This window comes from Macrotis lagotis, chromosome 4 (genome assembly GCF_037893015.1).
Source record: "Macrotis lagotis isolate mMagLag1 chromosome 4, bilby.v1.9.chrom.fasta, whole genome shotgun sequence".
In the NCBI taxonomy this organism is placed as follows: domain Eukaryota; kingdom Metazoa; phylum Chordata; class Mammalia; order Peramelemorphia; family Peramelidae; genus Macrotis; species Macrotis lagotis.
In genome coordinates, this window is record NC_133661.1 from 1529370 (window position 1) to 1548364 (window position 18995).

Consider the following 18995-nt stretch of genomic DNA (forward strand, 5'->3'; position numbering starts at 1 on the left):
AGACCCCCCCCCCCCAACCTGGTCCAGGTCTTCATCACCTCACACCTTGACTACTGCAATAATGGTGGGTGGTCTGCCTGCCTCAGATCTCTGCCCTCTCCAATCCAATCTCCATTTAGCCAGTATTGTGATTGTCCTAAAGTCCAGGTCTGACTGTGTCATCCCCTACACAATATGCTCCAGTGACTCCCTTTGGCCTGGGGTATCAAGTACAAAATGGTCTATTAAAGATCCTTTATAATCCAGTCCCCTTCTCCCTTTCCAGTCTTCTTACACCTCATCCCTGGCCTCCTGACTTTCCCATGAACATGACTCTATATGTTCTTCTTCTTCTGTTCTGTCCACTGAGCTCCCCAGCTTCCTTCAAGTCCTGACTAAAATCCCCCCCTTCTTCAGGAATCTTACCTCTCTTCATTATCTCCTAGTGATCCTGTCTATATGTTTTCTTTGTCTCTGTTTGCATGTTATTCCCTCCCCACCCCCATTAGACTATAAGCTCCTTGAGGTCAGGGATTGTCTTATGCCTCTTTTCTGTATCTCCAGGACTTAGCACAGAGAAGGTGCTTAATAAAGGTTGATTTAATCAGGGCTTGGTGGTTTGCCTTGCCTCTGCCAATTTCTGACCCCTCTGAGTCTCAGTTGACTCCCTTGTAATGGGAGTTGTTGGAACATTATGAATTTCGGTATCCAATCCAAGGCAATTAAATGTCCATTAGTATGTATTTTCATTTACCCCTACTCCCTAATTTGAGGCCTTTGCCCTGTTAGGGCAATCTATGAACTCAGGGGAGGAGTGAAAAAGAGAAATGAACCCCCAGAAGCTGGAAGGATGAGAGTACAGTCACAACTGGGAGAATCAGAAAAGGCTTCGAGAGATGGTTCAATGATCCCCAAAGCAGAACTACAAGCACAAAAGGCATTGGGGTCCAGGGTGGTCAGACCACAAGGTCTCTCCTTCTAGTTTATACACATTTGGTTGAGCTGAGCAGTCCCTGGCAAAGCTGCCAATGAGTCCCTGCCAAGGACTTAACCAGGGACAGTATGAAAGGAAACATGACTTCTGGGAATCTTTAACAACAAGCCTCAAATAAGAAACAATGAAAAAAATATAAGGAGATAAGAGAGAAGCAATTCAAAGACACCAAAGAAAATGAAATAATATCAAAGGACCAAATGAGCACTTAGCAGAGGCCTGGCCCACTGAAACATCCTTAGTTCCCTTAGCATTTTTCCTTTGAGCAGCAAAGGATCTAAACACTTGATGGCAAAGTTAGCTAACTGCAACACAGGGAGAAGGCAATGGCAATGCTTTTATAATAGCCAAGAAACAAACTTTCCCCTTCAGGTCTAGAAAAGAAGATAAATGAGAAAGAAGTACCAGATTACAATTTGGGAATAGACAAATAGATATTTGACAATTACTGAATGGAAAGAGAAAAATAGACATATTTCTCAGCTCCTTTACAAAAACCAAATTGTGCCAGGGCATAAAACCTCATAATTATTAATAATTATAATTAATAAAGAGTCTCAAAAGAAATGATTCAAACTTAACTGGGGACTAAACCTTCAGTACTGGCATGTCTAAGGACAAATTAGTTTCATGATAGAAAATGACAATACTTTGCAAAATATTAAACATTAAACCTTTTGGAATCAAAGCATTTCTTAGGGGAAAATTTTCTCTCTAAACATATTCATTTACAAAATAGAGAAAGAACAGACTAATAAACTGGATATGCAACCAAAGAGATTAGAAAAGCAAAAAAAAAAAAAAAAGGGTGGCTAGGTTGGCACAGTGGATAAAGCACCGGCCCTGGAGTCAGGAGTACCTAGGTCCAAATCTGGTCTCAGACACTTAATAATGACCTAGCTGTGTGGCCTTGGGCAAGCCACTTAACCCCATTTGCCTTGCAAAAACCTAAAAAAATTTTTTAAACCTAAGCACAAAATAGGAATTCTGAGAATCAAAGAACAGATCAACAAAATTTAAAACAACAACAAAAAATTATTGAAATGATAAATAAATCTAGAAGGGTTTCTTTTGGGGAAAACTAATAGACAGGCTAATTGGATCTTGTCTTCCATACTACTTCCCCTCAAAAGAGGAAAATCAAATTGCTAATAATCATAAATGAAAAAGGATAATGCATGGCAAATGAAGAAGCAAAGAAGGAAAATTATTAGAATAATTTTGCCCAATTATATGACAGAAAATAGTAACTTAAAAAGATGATGCTCACAGGAAGCTCCTGAGGAGAGAAGGATGACAGCCAGTGAGGGCTGGTAGAAGCAAGTGTGACCGAATGGCAGATTGGGAGATAGTACAACTGTCACCCATCTCCCCTTGCTGCATTGGAGCTGGGAGGCCTCTCTTTGAGCCACCATTCTGCAACTGCTAAAGAAGGTGAGATGAGGTCCAAGATTCTTAGCCTTTTTGAGGTCATCCAGGGCCCCATTTTCAGAATCACATTTTTAAATGCATAAAAATCAAAAAGATAAAATTCCGTAGGAAGCCAATTAAACTGAAAGTCTGGAGGATCCTGAAAGTCCCGTCTGTTCTAACCCAACAATCCTCATTCTTAAACGAGAATGATAATTATATTACATTATAGATAGAATGTATTACTCACACTTATGTAACACTAATGTTACACTGTAAACATTTATACATACATAGTTGTTGCAGAATGATGATGATGATGATTTCTATCTTTGGAGTAGAAATGACAGGAGTCGGGGCGGGGGGAGACCCTTTCATTGGAAAGGAAAGGAGAACTAGAGGCACATCCTCTGCCTGACCTATACCTAGACTCAAAGGCTCTGGCGCAATGCTGGCAGAAAGTCAGGGGCTTAAAATTAGCCTGGGAAAGATGGGAGGACTCACATTGGATGGAAACTAAAGGAGGCAACTTGGACAAAGTAGAAAAGTCCGTGCAGTCTAAAGAATCTGGTGGATTCACAGAAAATTCATCTAGGAATTTTCTTTTTTTTTTTTTAATTTTATATTATCAACTAAAAAAAGTCATCAACAAAATGGGAATTAGAGAAATGATGAATTTATTACATTTCTTGTTTTTTTAAAAATATTAAATTTATCAGGCTAAATAACTAACCCTAGCCCGAACTCTAACCTAAACTTAATTACTCTAAATTAAATGTATTAAATTTCAGAGAGGAGAATCATAATCCAGAACATTTTTTAAATAAAAGATTGGGTTGCATCAAGAACAGGTCCAAGTCACATGCAGAAATGTGAAAGGACATGAGAGACACTTGGCTAGCTAAGCATCCTCTCCTTGCATGGCTAATGTTAACAGGCACGTGGTTGGAGAGAGCCTGATGCACACTGGGTAAGACTCATTTTTAAACCAAGCATGAAGGAAAAGTTGAGATGACACTGGGAGTCAAGTGATTCTGTCCACAGCTCTCATTATTGACAAGGTCACAAGCAAAACCCCAGAGATTCCCACGATCCCTCACACTTACCTCTCAAAGGTAACAAAACTGACCTTGGAAAACACATGGGAATTGGCTTCTAATCAAATTACAAAAGCACCCCAGAGGGCACACTTCGTCATCTTACCCTGAGGTGAGGGTCAGCTTTGCTTGACCCTCTTTCCAAACTTCCCTCAGGGCAATGAGAGGGTGCAGTTGAAAAGGGAGGAAGGAGGGGCTGGGCTCCACATCGCCCTGCTCTAGGATGGGAGTGGGATGCTCTTAAAGATGACTAGCAATCCCAGGCAGGATCCGAGCAGCCCATGTTCCAAAGAGCCACCCCTGGAGATGTTAGTTCAGCCTAGAGCCTGGGAAGCAAGGTAGGTAGAGAGTACTTCCCTGGGATACAACTAAGTATGAAAAAAAGGAAGACCCTTGGGAACGCAGCATGTAATTAAAGAACAAAAAAAAAAGCTTCTGAAACCCAATGAACCACAAGTCAGCCCCAAGGGAGGACAGTTCTCACAGTCCCACAAGCGCAATGCCCAGGAAGTCCTTTCTTGCTCAGAAGAGTCTGGCAAATGGTGAACCGTCATAAGCGCTTGTGGATAGGCCAGCCCAGTCCCCAGCTGCCAATGCCCTTCCCTCTCCCACAGTAGGTGTCTTTCTTTGGTTACTGCTGAGAAGCCCACTTTGACACATCTGCCTTGGCTCCCTAACAGCCAGGGATGCCTCCATGTGTGTCTCTGAATGCCCAAAACCTAGCCATGAGGATTAATCAATGCCTTTTATACATAGATGGCTGGAAGTATCTCCAGGCTGGCTACATTTTCCCACAGATTAAGTTGGCCACTGGTAAGTGGTAGCACCAGTGAGTCAACTATAGGAAAGAAGGAGAAGACACAAATTGGGGGAGCCCCAGCAGCATTGGGTCTTTTCAGCATTCCCTCTGGTTTCACCTAGGACAAACTCCCGCAGGCAATGGGGACTTCTTCATTTTCTGAATCCAGGAAGGAGATGCTAAGCGACTGGGAGGACATGGCTGAAGGGCTGGTCAGGTGTCGCCTCCAGCCTCCAGATGAACTGCTTCAAGCAGCAGTCTATCAGTTGGCAAGCTTCTAGAAGGCTGGCTGACCTGCCTGCGCCTCAAGTTTCATTATGAACCATGGGCAGAAAGGAACTCACTGCTTAAGAACTAGATTGACTGCATGGGATCTTTGGTGGTTAGAGAGACACTGTGGGGATCATTCAGTAACTTGACATCCTTATTTCCATGTGGCCTCAATGATGACCTTTACAGGTCATTCTGAGTCCAAGTCCCTTGTCTAAAAGAGGAAACTCAAATAATTTAGAATATCATTTTCAAAATTGAACTAAACCAGGCCCTTTGGCTACTTGTATGCCCAGAAGATTTCTCCATTCTGTTTGCTCAATCATCACAGGGAGTCTCAGGGCTTTGGGGAGAGAGGAAAGGATGCCCTGGGCCTTGTGTCCAAGGCTCAGAAGCCAAGCATCCCAGCTCCCTGGTCACCATCTGGTGCACAAGTCTCACTGTAACAGAACCAAGGCCTCCTGGAGCCCAGCTCCCCACAAGTCCCAAGGACAGAAAACACCTGGGTTCAGCCACTGTGGGCCTACTGGGAACTTGCAAGGCCAGGAGAGCGGGTCAGAGCTCTGGGAGCCAGGCAGACAGAGGGGCCACATCCCAGGTTCTGAATCCTTGCAAACATCCATCCCACAGAGGCACCAGAATCATCAACCACTGAAACCCCAAAAGTCAGCAGCTAGCCTGAAGTGGCTTTTTGCTGCTGGGAACAGATTTTAAATCAACATTCCATGGAGAAACACCCACTCTGAGGCCTTCTCCTCAATCACCCAACTGTGGGGTGCTGGGATGAGACCACTGTTCCCCTCCCTGTTCCTTCCCCAACTTTGAGAGTCACAAGTTCCTCAGATTGACTTACAAGCTTGAGGGGACAGTCAGGCCACAGGCCCCTCTGCAGGCTCACCTCCACAGGCTCACCTCCACAGGGCCAGGAGAAAGGAGGAGGTCCCAAACCGAAGACCTATCTCATGGACAGCACCCTTGTTCAGGCCTTCCCTGCCTTCTCCAGATGATCACAGGAAGATCCTAACTGGTCTCCATCAGTCCATAGGGATGAGTAATTATTACTCCTCTTATTGTTAGAATGGAAATGACTATAAGCCTGGTGAGAAGACCCCCAGGTGCCACACTGAATGGGGATCTCAGGGCTTGGAGCTTACCTGGGTCGTGGGCCTGCTCTCTCCTGGGGCTGGTGGACACCCCTTCAATCTCAAGTCAGGATCCTCTAAGTTCCCTGGTTATGACGGTCCCTTAGGGGGTTATTAGTCCAGGCATGGGATTCTGGGAGGCCCTGGCTCCAAGTCCAGATGCTTCTTTCTCTTTGGTCAAATTGCAAATAAAGAGCAGCACTTATCCTGCCTTACAGGCCTGCATTACACCTGGGCTGTGGTGGCTCTCATTTTACAGAGGAAGAAACTAAGAAAGAAGAGGCAAAGAGCCTTGCCCAAGGCCCCAGGGTTAGCCAGAGCCTGAGGCAGGAACGAACTCAGATCTTTCCCTCGCCCCATCGTCCCATCGAGCAGCCAAGAGGGAAGGGAAGGGGAGAGAATACACATCTCTATGTGTTTGTCGCTGTGTGCTGGGTATGTATGTGTGGGCAGGTCTATGTGTGGGTGTGTGTATCTAGTGTGTGTATGTCCACATGCATGCATGGCTGTGTGAGCGTGTGTGTGTATGTCTGAGTACATGTGAGTCTGTTTGTGTGTGTATGTGAGCGTCTGTGTGTTTATGTGTGCTAGAATGTGTGTCTGTGTCTAAGTGTGTATCTGTGTTTATGTGTGTGAGGTGTGTGTCTGTGTGTTAAGTGTGTATGTGTGTGTCTCTGTGTTGATGTGTGTGAGAATATATGTGTCTGTGTGCGTTTGAGTGTGTTTCTGGGTATGCATGTTTGTCCATGTGAGTGTGTCTGTGTGTGAGAATGTGTGTGTGTGTGTGTGTGTGTGTGTGTGTGTGTGTGTGTGTGTGTATATGTGTGGGGGGGTGAGGGTGCGGGAGAATGTGTCTGTGTGAGTGTGTTTGTGTATGAGTCTGAGTGTGTATGAATGCTGGAATGTGTGTCTGCATGTGTGTATGTGTGTGTATGAGCATGTCTCTGTTTATATGTGCAAGAAATGTGGATGTGTCTGTACGTGTGTTTGAGTGTGTTTCTGGGTGTGCATGTGTGTCTGTGTGAGTGTATCTATGTGTAGGAATATGTATATATGTGAGTGCAGAGTGTGTGGGTGTGAATGTGCATGAGAATGTGTGAGTGTGTATGTGTCTATGAGCATGTCTCTGTGTTTATGTGTGCAAGAATGTGTATATGTGTGAGTGTGTATGAGTATGTGGGTCTGAGTGTGTGGATGTGAGTGTGTATGAATCCCAGAATGTGAGTGTGTCTGCATGTGTGTATGAATGTGAGTGGGCGAGTGTGTATCCGGGTGGGAGCGTGTCTGCCCACCCTATGCTGATCTGTGCTCTTGGGACTTTGAAGATTTGACCGCCCTGACTGCCCGGGAATTATCACCCTCGTTTCCTAGCTGAGGAAACAGGCACACAAAGGCTAAATGACTGGCCCAGGGTCACAGAGCAATGAAGTGTCAGAGGCTACATTTGATTCAGGCCTCCGAGGAGAGCTGAAGGAAGTAGAAATGAGAGGATTAAGTCCTGCAGGGACAAGTGGGGCCTCAGCTCCCTAGATAATGCCATCACAACCCTCACGGCCATCAGGACAGCATCCAGGAAGCACCCTTAGCCAATCTACAAGGGACTGAAAGGAAAAATGCCCCGACTAGGGGGCTGCGATTGGGGGGGGGGGGGTCTCCTTCCCAGTCAGAAGGTGGGAGGCTGTATCCAGGTGGGGAGGGAATGGGGAGTCAGGCTAGCTTGTAGCAACACATTGACCCTGGAGGGGCTTCTAGTGCCTGTGCTTCCGGTTGTGGGCCGCGCCTCATCCCTCCAAGTCCAGGTCTCTTACCATGGCGATCAGTGCCCCCCTGCAGAGCCCAAAATGGGCTCCAGAACCAGGTCCATCTGATTTAATTCCCTCTCGGTCCCTCTGAGGTCTCACTGGGACGCCCAAGCTCCTCGGACGCCCAGCCCTCGAACAGCTCCAAAGGCCTTGCTCATCCGCTACTAGGACCATCTGCAGGAGCCAGGAGGCCTTTCCTCCACACTCCTCGGGCTCCATCTCCTGGTGAAAACGCACTTCGCAGATGGGAGATGAATCTCGGAGGAAACCGAGAAGACATCATCTCTCTTTCTCCTGATGTTTTTTCCCTTCTTCCTTTCGTTTCCAATTTGCTCAAGGCCAGGCTGCCAGGACTCATAAAGACAGAAGGATGTACTCATCCATGAATAACCAGGACAGTATTGATGGACACGGTGAAGCCAATTCAATTTCCTTTTTCAATTAATGGCCAATTACCTGATGCAGACTCAACTAAAAATATTGCTCAGATACTATTAATCCATCAAGAATTCACTTTGCCTTTCTCCCCATAGGAGAGACGTCATCTTCTCCTAAACCCAGCCCTTGGCTATGGCCGGGGAGGGGGGACAGCAGAGTCCTCAGCCCCTCTCTCCCAGGCTAGGTTCCCACCACTAGGTTGATCCCAATGGATGTATTTTTATAAGACAGAGGGACAAGGGCCAAAGGACAAATCATCCTCAGCCCAGGGACAATTCCTCTCTCACGCCCTCCCCAACAGGGTTCACAAGGCAAAGGACCCATGGAATTATCAGTCTGCCGGTCATCAGGGCTCAGGAGGGGACAGAATCCAACCCAGGAGGTCTATGAGGGAAACTGAGGAAGAGTGGCATCCATTAAGTGTGGGGCAAAAGGAAAACATGAGAAGATTATTCCCAGAAGTTCCAGGGCAAAGCTCAAGGGGATGCCTCCAGGGGGTGAGCTTCCTGCCTCCAGTGGTGCCAAGCAGAGCTAGCTGCCCGCCTGTCAGGATATGCTCCTGGTCCCACATTCTGAGGGAACACCCTCAGGGCTATCAAGACAGCATCTAGGAAGCACCCTGAGGAAGCATTACAGAGACCCAGGAGGGGAGATGCAGGTTCTCCTGGGTAGAATCAGAATGGGGGGACTAGAGAGTGGCCAAAGGGAGGAGTTGCAGGGTTGCCCCAGACATCAGCCCAAGGGGACACCCAGGAAGGAGAAGAAATCACTTGTTCAGCAGATGCATCATGTGTGGCTCCATCTTGGACAGGAACTACAGTCAACCTCTGGGTTCCTGTCCAAGACCACCAAAGGGCGGGAGCAAGGACTTCATGTAGTGGGCAGAGTCTGGGCTGTGCCCAGATCCTCAGATTGGGCTTTGATAGGAGCTCAGGACTTTAGCAGGGAGAGGGGGGGAGGAAAACCATTCCCAGCAGCCTCTTCAGAGGCAAGAAGGTGAGACAGAACAAAGCATCCTGGGACCAGTCCAACAGGCTTGTTTGAGAGAGATGGAAGCAGCAGGAAGGAGTTGGACTATGTCCAACATGGCAGGAGGAGGGGGACTACCCTAGTGGCAATGGGAGAGAAGAGTAGACAATCCTTCTGAAAAGAAAGCATGGCTCAGTCCACCCAGGAGACATGAATCTCAATTTCCCCAGTCAGCTCCCAGCCCCTCGGGCTTCCACAGGGGGATACGCATCTCCCATAGGAAGGCCAACAGAGGAGCCAAGCTATCAGTCCTGGAATCCTGAACTAAGGCTCCCAACCAGCCCAGGTCAATCTCCTCAAGAGTCCTTGGGTCATCCCAGTCCTTACTGCAGCTGGAACCTGGGGAACTGTCAGGGTCTTCTCCAGAGGACCAGAGCAAGTCACATTGTGGGCCCAAGTTGGGCAAGATGGTTCATAGTAAGAGAGAGTTGAGGGAGCCCAGAGGCAGCATCCACCCCCTACCCTCTTCCTGCCCTGCCATGACTGGCAAGTTCCGTCCCTTGGCAGCCAATTCACCCCTGCATCATCTGTCCATCCATCATCCCCAAGACATGCCTGTGAAATTGCATTTAATTTCTCCTAACATTTAACCTCTTTCTCTACAAGATCAGATTTGAAGGTATACCCGCTTCTGCAGTTGGTCTTCCCATGGACGACGCAAAGATGTGAGGCTGTCGTCACTGGGGGGTTTCCTCTACCAGTTCATCTCACCTCCCACAGGATTCACAGAAACAAAGTCCAATTCCTCATTTGACAGCTAAGGATACTGAAGTATAACATGTCAAGCCTTATCTCATGTCTGAGGTAAGATGCACACCTTCTCTAAACTGTCAGCCGCTATCTTGCCGGCGTTGCCCTTAGTAATGAAACCAAAGCAAAATTGGGCCACACAATGCAGCCCGAGAGCTCAGGGGTGGGGTAGAGGTGGCAGTTCCCCACCATCTGCCAAGCAGAGTGAGGGGGAACAAAAAGGGGGCTGGGTCTCTTGATGCAGGTTACTGGAAAGGACTGGCACTGAATCTCACACTGTAGGTTCTGGGGGGGGCCTCAGGAAGCAAGTTAATGGGGGGGGGGGGGGGTGGCACCGAGTCTCACAGCATAGGTTAGTGGGATACAGGTGATGAGGCTGAGCCTCACAATGAAGGGTTTCACAATGACAGGTCTCAAGCCTCTGGCCTACCCCCTTCTACCACTCCCAGGTCGGATCAGTGAGCAGCCAGAGTCATTCCCCAAGATGACAGCCCGGCCTCCCTGGAAAAGGTGAGCCAGGCTGACTTACCGTGAAATGCTCCTGAGACTTGTAGTTCTCATCTAGGTAGACACGTGCCCGGTTATATTCCTTCATTGCATCGCTGGAGAGGAGTTCTCTAGAAAACAAGAGGGACCATATGAACATCGGGGAAGGGTATCTCCAGGTGGGCAGCCAGGAATGTGAAGCCCCTGGATCTCCCTCTGAGACCCACCCAGAGCTAGGAAGAGCATAAGAAGGTCCAGTATGACCCTATTAGCTTAGGGAGGGGGTCTGAGGCCCAAAGCAAATGAGAGGTTCCACAGTTTGTCCATGTCTGAGCTAAACATGATGGACTGTGGAGAAGGCGGCTGATGGTGAGGTCACATGCCATCTCAGCCAACAGAATCAACACTCCTTTGCTCCTTAAGCCCCAGTGGTTAGTCCTCTGCCTGGCACACAGCAGGCACTTCATAAATGCTCAGTGGCAGCCAGACTGGCTTGTAAAAGCAAGGGATGGACAATGTGGCCTCTAAGGGACCCTAAGGATCACAATACACCCCAATCTGATGGAGGGAAAAAATAAAAAAAGGAGAAAGGAAACACCTGAATCCATTAGGACCTCACACCAAAAAAACTACTCAGAAAAATACTTTTATTCAAATATGAAGAGACAAAGAAGCTACTAGAAGGAAGTCACTTGTAATCTCTCTGACCTTATGGCAAAATGACTACACACATGTAATGTCTATGGGAACACATGTAGGTATCTTCCTCCCCTTCTGAATACTGTGATTGGCTAGACACAACCCCACCCCCAACCCAGGACAAACTAGGACCACAGTCACTGGAGGTGGGGGGGTGCAACTCTGGCACTAGTGCCAGAAGGTCCTTTCTCTAGATAGTAAATCACTGTACATTTATTAAGCGCCTACTGTTTGCCAGGGATTCTGTTAAGGGTTGAGGATACTTAGAAAGGCAGAGTCCATAGACCTTTCCCTACTCTTGTGTGCAGAACTTGCTACCCATCTCCCACCCTCATTGGGCCTGGCTCTGAGACATGGTCTCTTCCATCTCCTGACTCCAATATCTTCCTCTCTCCAACAGACTCCCAAGCCTCTGACATCTCACAGGACGGGTGTTCAACCATTTCCACTGTGTCCGACTCTTCATGACCCCATTTGGGGTTTTCTTTTCTTTTCTTTCTTTTTCTCTTTTTGGATTTTGCGAGGCAGTGGGGTTAAGTGACTTCCCCAAGGTCACACAGGTAATTATTAACTGTCTGGGGCCAGATTTGTACTTAGGTCCTCCTGACTCCAGGGGCAGTGCTCTATCCACTGCACCCCTAGCTGCCCCTTCATTTGGGGTTTTCTTGGCAGAGATTGGTCATCTCCTTCTCAGTTCATTTGACAGATGAGGAACCAGGCAGATAGGGTGAAATGACTTGCCCATGGTCACACAACTGCTAAATGTCTGAGCCTGGATTTGAACTCAGGCAGATGAGTCTCCCTGATTCCAAGCGAGCACACGCTATACTATAGCACTGCCTGGTTGATTGGCTCTTGTCCTTTGTTATCAAAGAAGAACAAAACGACATCAGTATTTTAGAGATGAATTACTAGGGGTCCAACTGTGGCTGATCAGACCAATCCATGCTTGAAATGCTCTACCACAGGTTGGGCACACATTTGTCCATGGATTTTAAACACATATCTCATGCTTCCTTTGAGCTGCTTCCGTTCTTCTGCCTTGCTCATAGAACACAGTACCCTCTCTGATGAGGGCATGGTATGCTGGGCATTCTGGGCTAGTGTCTCCCAAGCTGCACAATCAATTCCAAAGTTCTTAAAAGAGACCTTCAGGATATCCCTGTATCGCTTCCTCTGACTCCACTGTGAGTACTTCCCCGTCTGAGTCCTCCAAAAATAGTTGTTTTGTTTTTTGCCAAGTACCACCTAGCTGCCCCCTGAACCTCAAATTTCCCACAACCATCTTAACTATCAAACCCAATGATGGTCTTTTCTCATTCTTCATTCTCCTTTTCTTTGGCAGCCTTTAATAATACTGGGGGCTCAGTGTTTCCTCCTAGATATAATTTCTCTAGGTTTTAGTACATCAATTCTCTCTCTCTCCTGGTTCTCCTCCTACCTTTCTGACTGTTCCTTCTCCTTTACTAGATCTTAATCTGGATCATGCTGGCCAACTCGCCACCCCTCCATCATCTCTGGTGGATTCTGCCGCCCCTCTGTCGTCTCTGGTGGATTCCGCCGCCCCTCTGTCATCTCTGGTGGATTCCATCACTCCTCTGTCATCTCTGGTGGATTCCATCACCCCTCCATTGTCTCTGGCGGATTCCGCCCCTCCATCGTCTCTGGCGGATTCCGCCCCTCCGTCGTCTCTGGTGGAACTGTCACCCCTACTTGGCATGCTCTCCTTCTCCATCTCAGCTTTCTGGCTTCCCTGGGCACATCCCACCTTTAGCAGGAAACCCTTCCCCATTCCCTGCATTTACACTCCATGTAAAATCTTAAATGTACCTAATTCACTTGAGGGTTCTCTTCTCCATTTGAATGTATAAACCGTGAGGGCAGGAGCTGTGATTTTACTTTTCTCTGTCTCATTGTCACAGAACTTACTACCCTCTCTTTGACAGATAACTTGGCTAGCCTCAGAGAGCCCTGCAGGACCAAGTTGAATAAGTTTCTTTCCCCTTCCATGAGACAGACTTTGTTGGGTCATTTTCCTTCTACTTTTCCTCCAGGCTGGCCCCCGCTCCCTCTCCATTCACTGCCTGCAGTTCTCTCTCCAGGGTATCACTGTTCATTTGCTTTCCCATTTGCATTCTGAACTCTGAATGGTGTCCTCAGAGGGGGTCAAGGAGACAAACCAAATCCATCTCCTGGCAAGGCAGTCATCGAAAGCCTGAGAGACAGCTTGCAAGTCACAGACTAGGCAAGATTTCCCTAGTTCTCTAAAGGGAAATAGGTTCAGGGTCTTTCTGCATCCTCATCATCACCCTTCTGTAGATACCTTGTGGTATGGCAAAGTTTGAATATGCTATTCTGAATGTATGGGCCAATCACCCCTCCCCCATTCTGAAGCAAACCCTCTCCTGAGGTAGCCCAATCCTGCCCCTTCTCCCAGAAGCCAATTCAAAAGTCTGACCTACTTACATTTTCAGACAGGATTTTGTCTATCTACACCTTTATCTAGGATTCAGGCTGAGGGTTTTTGGATCCCTCATAGAGAGGTGATAGGATTGTTGGTTTACTCTGGGGGAGGGGGAGAGGTCATCCAGACTTCTGATTCCATTGGTGTATGGATCCCACTAGATCAGGATCATTCTCACTGATCACTGCTTCCTTCTCTAGGTATTCATCAACTATCCTTTTAATATAACTTTTCCAGGGTCTCATGGGGAGTGGAGTGACAAATCTTATCTACCTGAAAAAAAAAAACTGGACTGGCATTCTAGCCCAAGTCCAGGTGTCTCTTCTCTCTTCCTAATCCACCTACCCCACCAAAAATACATGAGGTAGATGATCTGGTCAAGACTTTTTTAAGAAACAGAGCCCCATCAACAGCCAATACCAATGTGAGAATTTATTCCTGCTGCTTCTGGGAGGGGCTACCTCAGAGACCAGAAATTAAGATGTGGGAGATCTCAGAAATAAGATTTCTGTTACCCTCAAGATGAAAACCAGGCCCTACCTAAAAGGTCTCTTAACTGCTGGAAGGATCCCTGCTGGCCCTGATATGGTCCCTGCAGCCAAGGTTCCATCTCAGTCCTGACAACACTTCTCCACCTGCTGCCCTGGGGAGCCCATATTGCCATTCCTGGCTTTCGAGACCCTGGGCAGAGCAGGCTAGACTGGAGCTCCTGGACGGAAGCAGGCATGACTGGTTCTCAGGAGGTATGGGGTCACAGACAGTGTACCCACTTCTGTTTCTGGGTTTTTGATGGATTTGTCAAGGCAGGCACTACTCACACTATGCCTCCAGAGGCTAGTTCAGAAATGATGCAGCCCATTGGGTCCACCCCAAGAAGTCTGTAAGCCTGCCAAGAAAGTCAGTGGGGTTTTTTGTAGTTAGCTGACTATTGGTGGATTCATGTCTGTGAATACCGAGTCAATTGAGAATCTGAGTTCAAGACAGGAAGTCAGTTTGCTCTCAGTGCCTGGGGTCAGTCAGTTAACATTCTTAAGCACCTACTATGTACTGAAACTAAGTTCCCTTCAGGAGTTGAGCTACAGCATTCCAAGGGAAGCTGAAGAGAGTTGGGGCTAGACTAGGTCAGAGGAGGTCGGCCTGTGGCAAGTGAGGAGATGGGCCTGGGCCCCTCCTAGGGTAGCATCTCAGGGAAACTCTCAACAAGCACTTCTCAGGACCAGGAAAAGTCCATCTGGAAAAGGGCCCCACCCCAAGAGTGGGCTGAGGTGATAGAAGTTTGGGGAGCCACAGCTGGCACTGGAACCAGCTGAGTATCCAAGACCGGGCTTGGGTATATGGGGATGAACCAACAGAGCTTCTCACCTGCAAATGGGGCAGAGTGGAGGTGAGGACATTCCTGTGCTTTCTCGAAGAAGCCACACATCCCAGAAGAGTCCACAAGGCTGGGAAGGATAATGGGGGGAGGTCTCCTCCATGCCCAGGGGCCCCAAAAGATGGAATGTGGGCACTGGATAACCCACAAAAACGGAGTGTCTGCCCACATGTCACCATTTTCTCACAGTCATGCTGATTTTGCAGTAAGAAGATGGGAACCTAAGTCCCCCCCCAAGGCTAAGGGGGTACACCTACCAAGTCCAGCACTGGGGCCTTCTGGACCGCAACTTCCCAGGATCGTGGAGAAAGAAGAGTTATAATCCTGGCTCTTTGCACAGAATGAAGGGAAGGTCGAGGTTCACCACAGGCTCACTGGGTCCCATGGCTGGCTGCTGCCCTGCCCACCAATGCCAGGGGTTGGTAGGCTTTATCAGACACTAGTGAGGCTCAAGCGGCAGGTGGCACTGTTTCACTATCATCAGGACTAGGAACTTGCCTGGGAGGAGTCTTAACAGCAGAGAGCTGCTCAGTCAGGTCTGAGAGGGGCAGTGCTTCAATTCCCCAGAAAGGCTGCATTACTCAGTAAATACTGGCCAAGACTCAATCCACTCTCGGACTTTCGGCAGAGGCTTTCAGTCACCATAAAAGGCACAAGGAACCAAAAGTGGCCCCATCCCCAATTCCCTCTGGGCCTCAGTTTACTCATTTGTCTGATGAGCCAGAGGAACATCGGCCTCCTGCCTCAGATGTTAGGGGGAGTGAACCAAGGCAGTCCATCGATGAGCTATCTTCTACCTCTTCTCAAATCCTGACCTAACCTGAGAACAGCCTCAAAAGTGTCACTAAGGCTCCAGAATAGTCAATGGCCTCTCCTTGTTTTTGAACACCTGGAGCTGACAGGGAGTGGTCCACTGAGAAAAATGGGGCTTTGGGGGAGGGAGAAGCTGGGCTCTCAGTCCCAGCTGGGTGTCTTTTCTCTGGCCGTTTCCTCATCTGGAAAAGCTTCTTTCCCTGCCTCAGTCTCAATATCCTATGATTGGGGTGAGATGAAATCATAAGGTCAATTCCTTAAGTTCCCATATAGCTCCATTAGGATTACAGGAACAAAGTCATCTCATCCAGCACCCTCCTCTTCTGTAAAAAAGAAACTCAGGCCCAGGAGGTTAAGTGATTTATGCAAGGTCACACAGGTGACAACAGTCAGAGGCAGGATTTCAGCTTTGCTATTGTGTGTCTCCCCTAGCTATTAGGCAACACTGTAAAATCTGCTCATCCTTTCCAATTCCATCCTCAAGAATTGGTATGCTTACAAACAAAACTAATAATGCAGCCAAAATTAGAAGGGAAACAGGAAACTGGGGGAAAACATTTACAGCAAGTTTTCTCTGATAAGGTCTCATTTCTCAAATATATAGGAAATGGAGCCAAATTTATAAAAAGAAGAGTCATTTCCCAGTTGATAAATGGTAAAAGTATATGAACAGGCAATTTTCAGAAGAAGAAATCAAAGTTATCTACAGCCACATGAAAAAATGATCTAAATCACTATTGATCAGAGAAATGCAAATTAACTGAGATTCTGCTTCACACCATCAGACTGCTACTTGACAAATGTTGAAGAGGATGAAGAAAAATTGGGACAGTGATGCATTGCTGGTAGAGCTGTGAACAGACCCAATCCATTGTGGAGAACAATTTGGGACTATGCCCAATGGGTTATGAAACTGTGCATACCCTTTGAACCAGCAATACCATTACTACATTTGTACCCCAAAGATCATAAAAAGGGGGAAAGGACCCACATACACAAAATATTTATAGCAGCTCCTTCTGAGGTGACAAAGAATTGGAAATTAAAGGGATGCCTATCAATTGGGGAATGACTGAACAAACTGTGGTAAATGGTTGTTAGGAGACATAGTCGTGCCATAAGAAATGATGAGCAGGCAGATTTCAGAAAAACCTGGGAAGACTTACATGAACTGATGCAAAGTGAAGTGAGCAGAACCAGGAGAACACCATGAAAGACTAATGATCCAAAACAATCTCAAACTACCTGTCTCCAGAGAAAGAACTGATAATGATTGAATACAGACTGAAGCAGGCTCATTTCACTTTGCTTCTTTTTCTTTAACTCGAGTCTTCTTGTACAAAATGACTAACATGAAAACATTTTATATAACTGCACATGTATAACCTATAGCAGATTGCTTACTGTGTCAGGGAGGTGGGGAGGAAGGATAGAATTTTGTGACTCCTAGGCCACTCCCCCAACCCAGGATTTCTGCACACCCAACCCATTCGAGGTCTCAGCCCATAGGTACTTACTTGACAAATTTGTCGACATGGGACATGGAGGCCTCGTAGTTCTTCCCACCAAACTCCTGGCAGTGGAGAGCCATGAAGTGCGGCTTGTGCACATGCACGATCTGGAAAAGCAAGAAGATCATCAAACCCTGATCTGGAAAGGAAGGATGCTGGCCCTCCCTGACACCTGGAAGAGGTGGGACCCAGGGCAAGTGATGGGGCCATCCCCACCCAAAACAAGCTTCCACTCAGTCCAGCAGACAATTATCAGGCTCCAACTGTGAGCCAGCCCCATGTTAGGCACCAGAGATGTCTTGGGGACAGGTCTGCCTGGTCCCCACCTGCTACAGCAATAGGCTTCATGGAGAGCTCAGCACTCCTAGATGGGCAGGACATTTAAGATGAGTCCAAACTACTCACTTTCTCCATGGGGAAAGAAAGCCTTGGGAAATGTGATACATAGGCAGCAAAGAGCAAGTGCCTGAGGGGATGCAGGGAAGGAGGAGCAGGCAGAAGATGGTGCTGAGGTGTGGGAGCCAGGGTAGTGATGGCACAGGGTGAGGGAAGAGGGGCTGAGTCCAAGCATAGGGCTTCTGAGGCAGGAATGTAGTTGGAGAAGCTGACCCTCTGAGGAAGTGAGTCCCAGGGACTGCCCAGAAGCTTGGGAGCTTTTCACACCCCTTTCTTTGCCATTAAGAGTAAAGAGCAATGCTTATGACTCATTTCTGATCCTTCAGGAAGAGCTGTCTACTGGGAGATCCAAGCAGAATACTGAGGGGAAGGGGATGCAGAATAATGCCCAAAAGAGTCAGATGCTTTGAAGTCAGAGGCTTGTATCGAGCTGCCAACCTCACAGACTCCCACTCTGCTCTAATTGCCCTCGGCCACCTCCATCACCACCACCACTATGGTCACTGAAATCCTTTCTAGAACAAACAAGTTTTCTTTCTAGGCTATGGCTTCCTGATGAAGGAGGAATGGGAGATAGGAGTAGGGGGAAAGAGGGAGAGGGAGAAGAAGAGTGGGGGAAGATGGATGAGTAGGGAAAGGAGGAAGGAGAAGGGAGATGAGAGGAGGGAAAGGGAGGGAAGAGGAAGAGGAGAAGGGAAGGAAAAAGACAAAGAGCAGGGGTAGGATGAGGGTAAGGAAAGGAGGAGGCCTGTGCCCGTGAGCAGAGCAGAGCAGAGCTTGGCTATGATCAATAATTACAGACCAATAAGAGAACAGAGTGAACTAGAGCAGGAGACTCCGGAGACAAGGACATTGGAGGGGGTTGGGGGAGGGGGAAGCTGGTCTCCTACCCCAGATATCTCAGTTGGTGCTCAAGGAAGGTCTTTAATCCTTTTTCACACAGATTTAGCTGGAATTGGGTCTAACAAGCTCCTAGGGGAAAAGTGAGTGTTTACCAGCTTGTCATAATGTTAAAGTTCCAACTTGGATCCCAGATTTTTCCATCACATGAGAGGGGCCTAAAAATAGACCCTCTATAAAGAGATTTGGGCTGAGGGTTGACCACAGGTCGGTGGTTACCCCAGGCAAGGAGGCCACAAACTCCAACCCCGCCCTGTGGTCGCCCTCAATTGAAGGACTGGCTCGGAAGAGTCCCTGAGGTGCTCACTCCATCCAAACAGATAATCTTCCTCCAAGCAAAGCAAGGCCAAACCTGGTCACTTCAGCAAAGAGAACCAAGAGGCTTGACTTCTAACATGTGACGGTTTACAAAGTACACCCCCCCACACACACACACACAAGGAAGGTAGTGCCAAAGGTATCATCCATCTTACAGAGAAGGAAGTCAAGGGTCAGACCCAGAAGGGATCCAGACAGGTATCACTTGGCCAGTTTTAGCTCAAGGCTGGAGCCCAGGGACTATCACACCAGAGCCAGTGACTCCTTAGAGATCACCATAGGAACCACTTGGTTCTAATGAAAAGAATTCACAGAGTTCAACCTCA

At 47.7% G+C, this 18995-nt stretch overlaps 1 protein-coding gene across 6 annotated transcripts in view; it reads right to left on the minus strand.

Annotated features, from left to right (window-relative positions):
* INPP5A (inositol polyphosphate-5-phosphatase A) overlaps positions 1–18995 on the minus strand; it is a 193827-nt gene that overhangs the window by 102455 nt on the left and 72377 nt on the right. For 4 of the 6 annotated variants that reach the window (XM_074232115.1, XM_074232118.1, XM_074232117.1 and 1 more), the window contains 2 exons: positions 17062–17162; positions 10240–10327 (listed from right to left, as the gene is read on the minus strand). In XM_074232115.1, the coding sequence (XP_074088216.1) occupies positions 10240–10327; positions 17062–17162 (189 nt within the window). Of the gene's footprint in view, positions 1–10239; positions 10328–17061; positions 17163–18341; positions 18424–18995 lie in introns of all 6 variants that reach the window. The other 2 variants (XM_074232120.1, XM_074232119.1) reach the window with 1 other exon arrangement.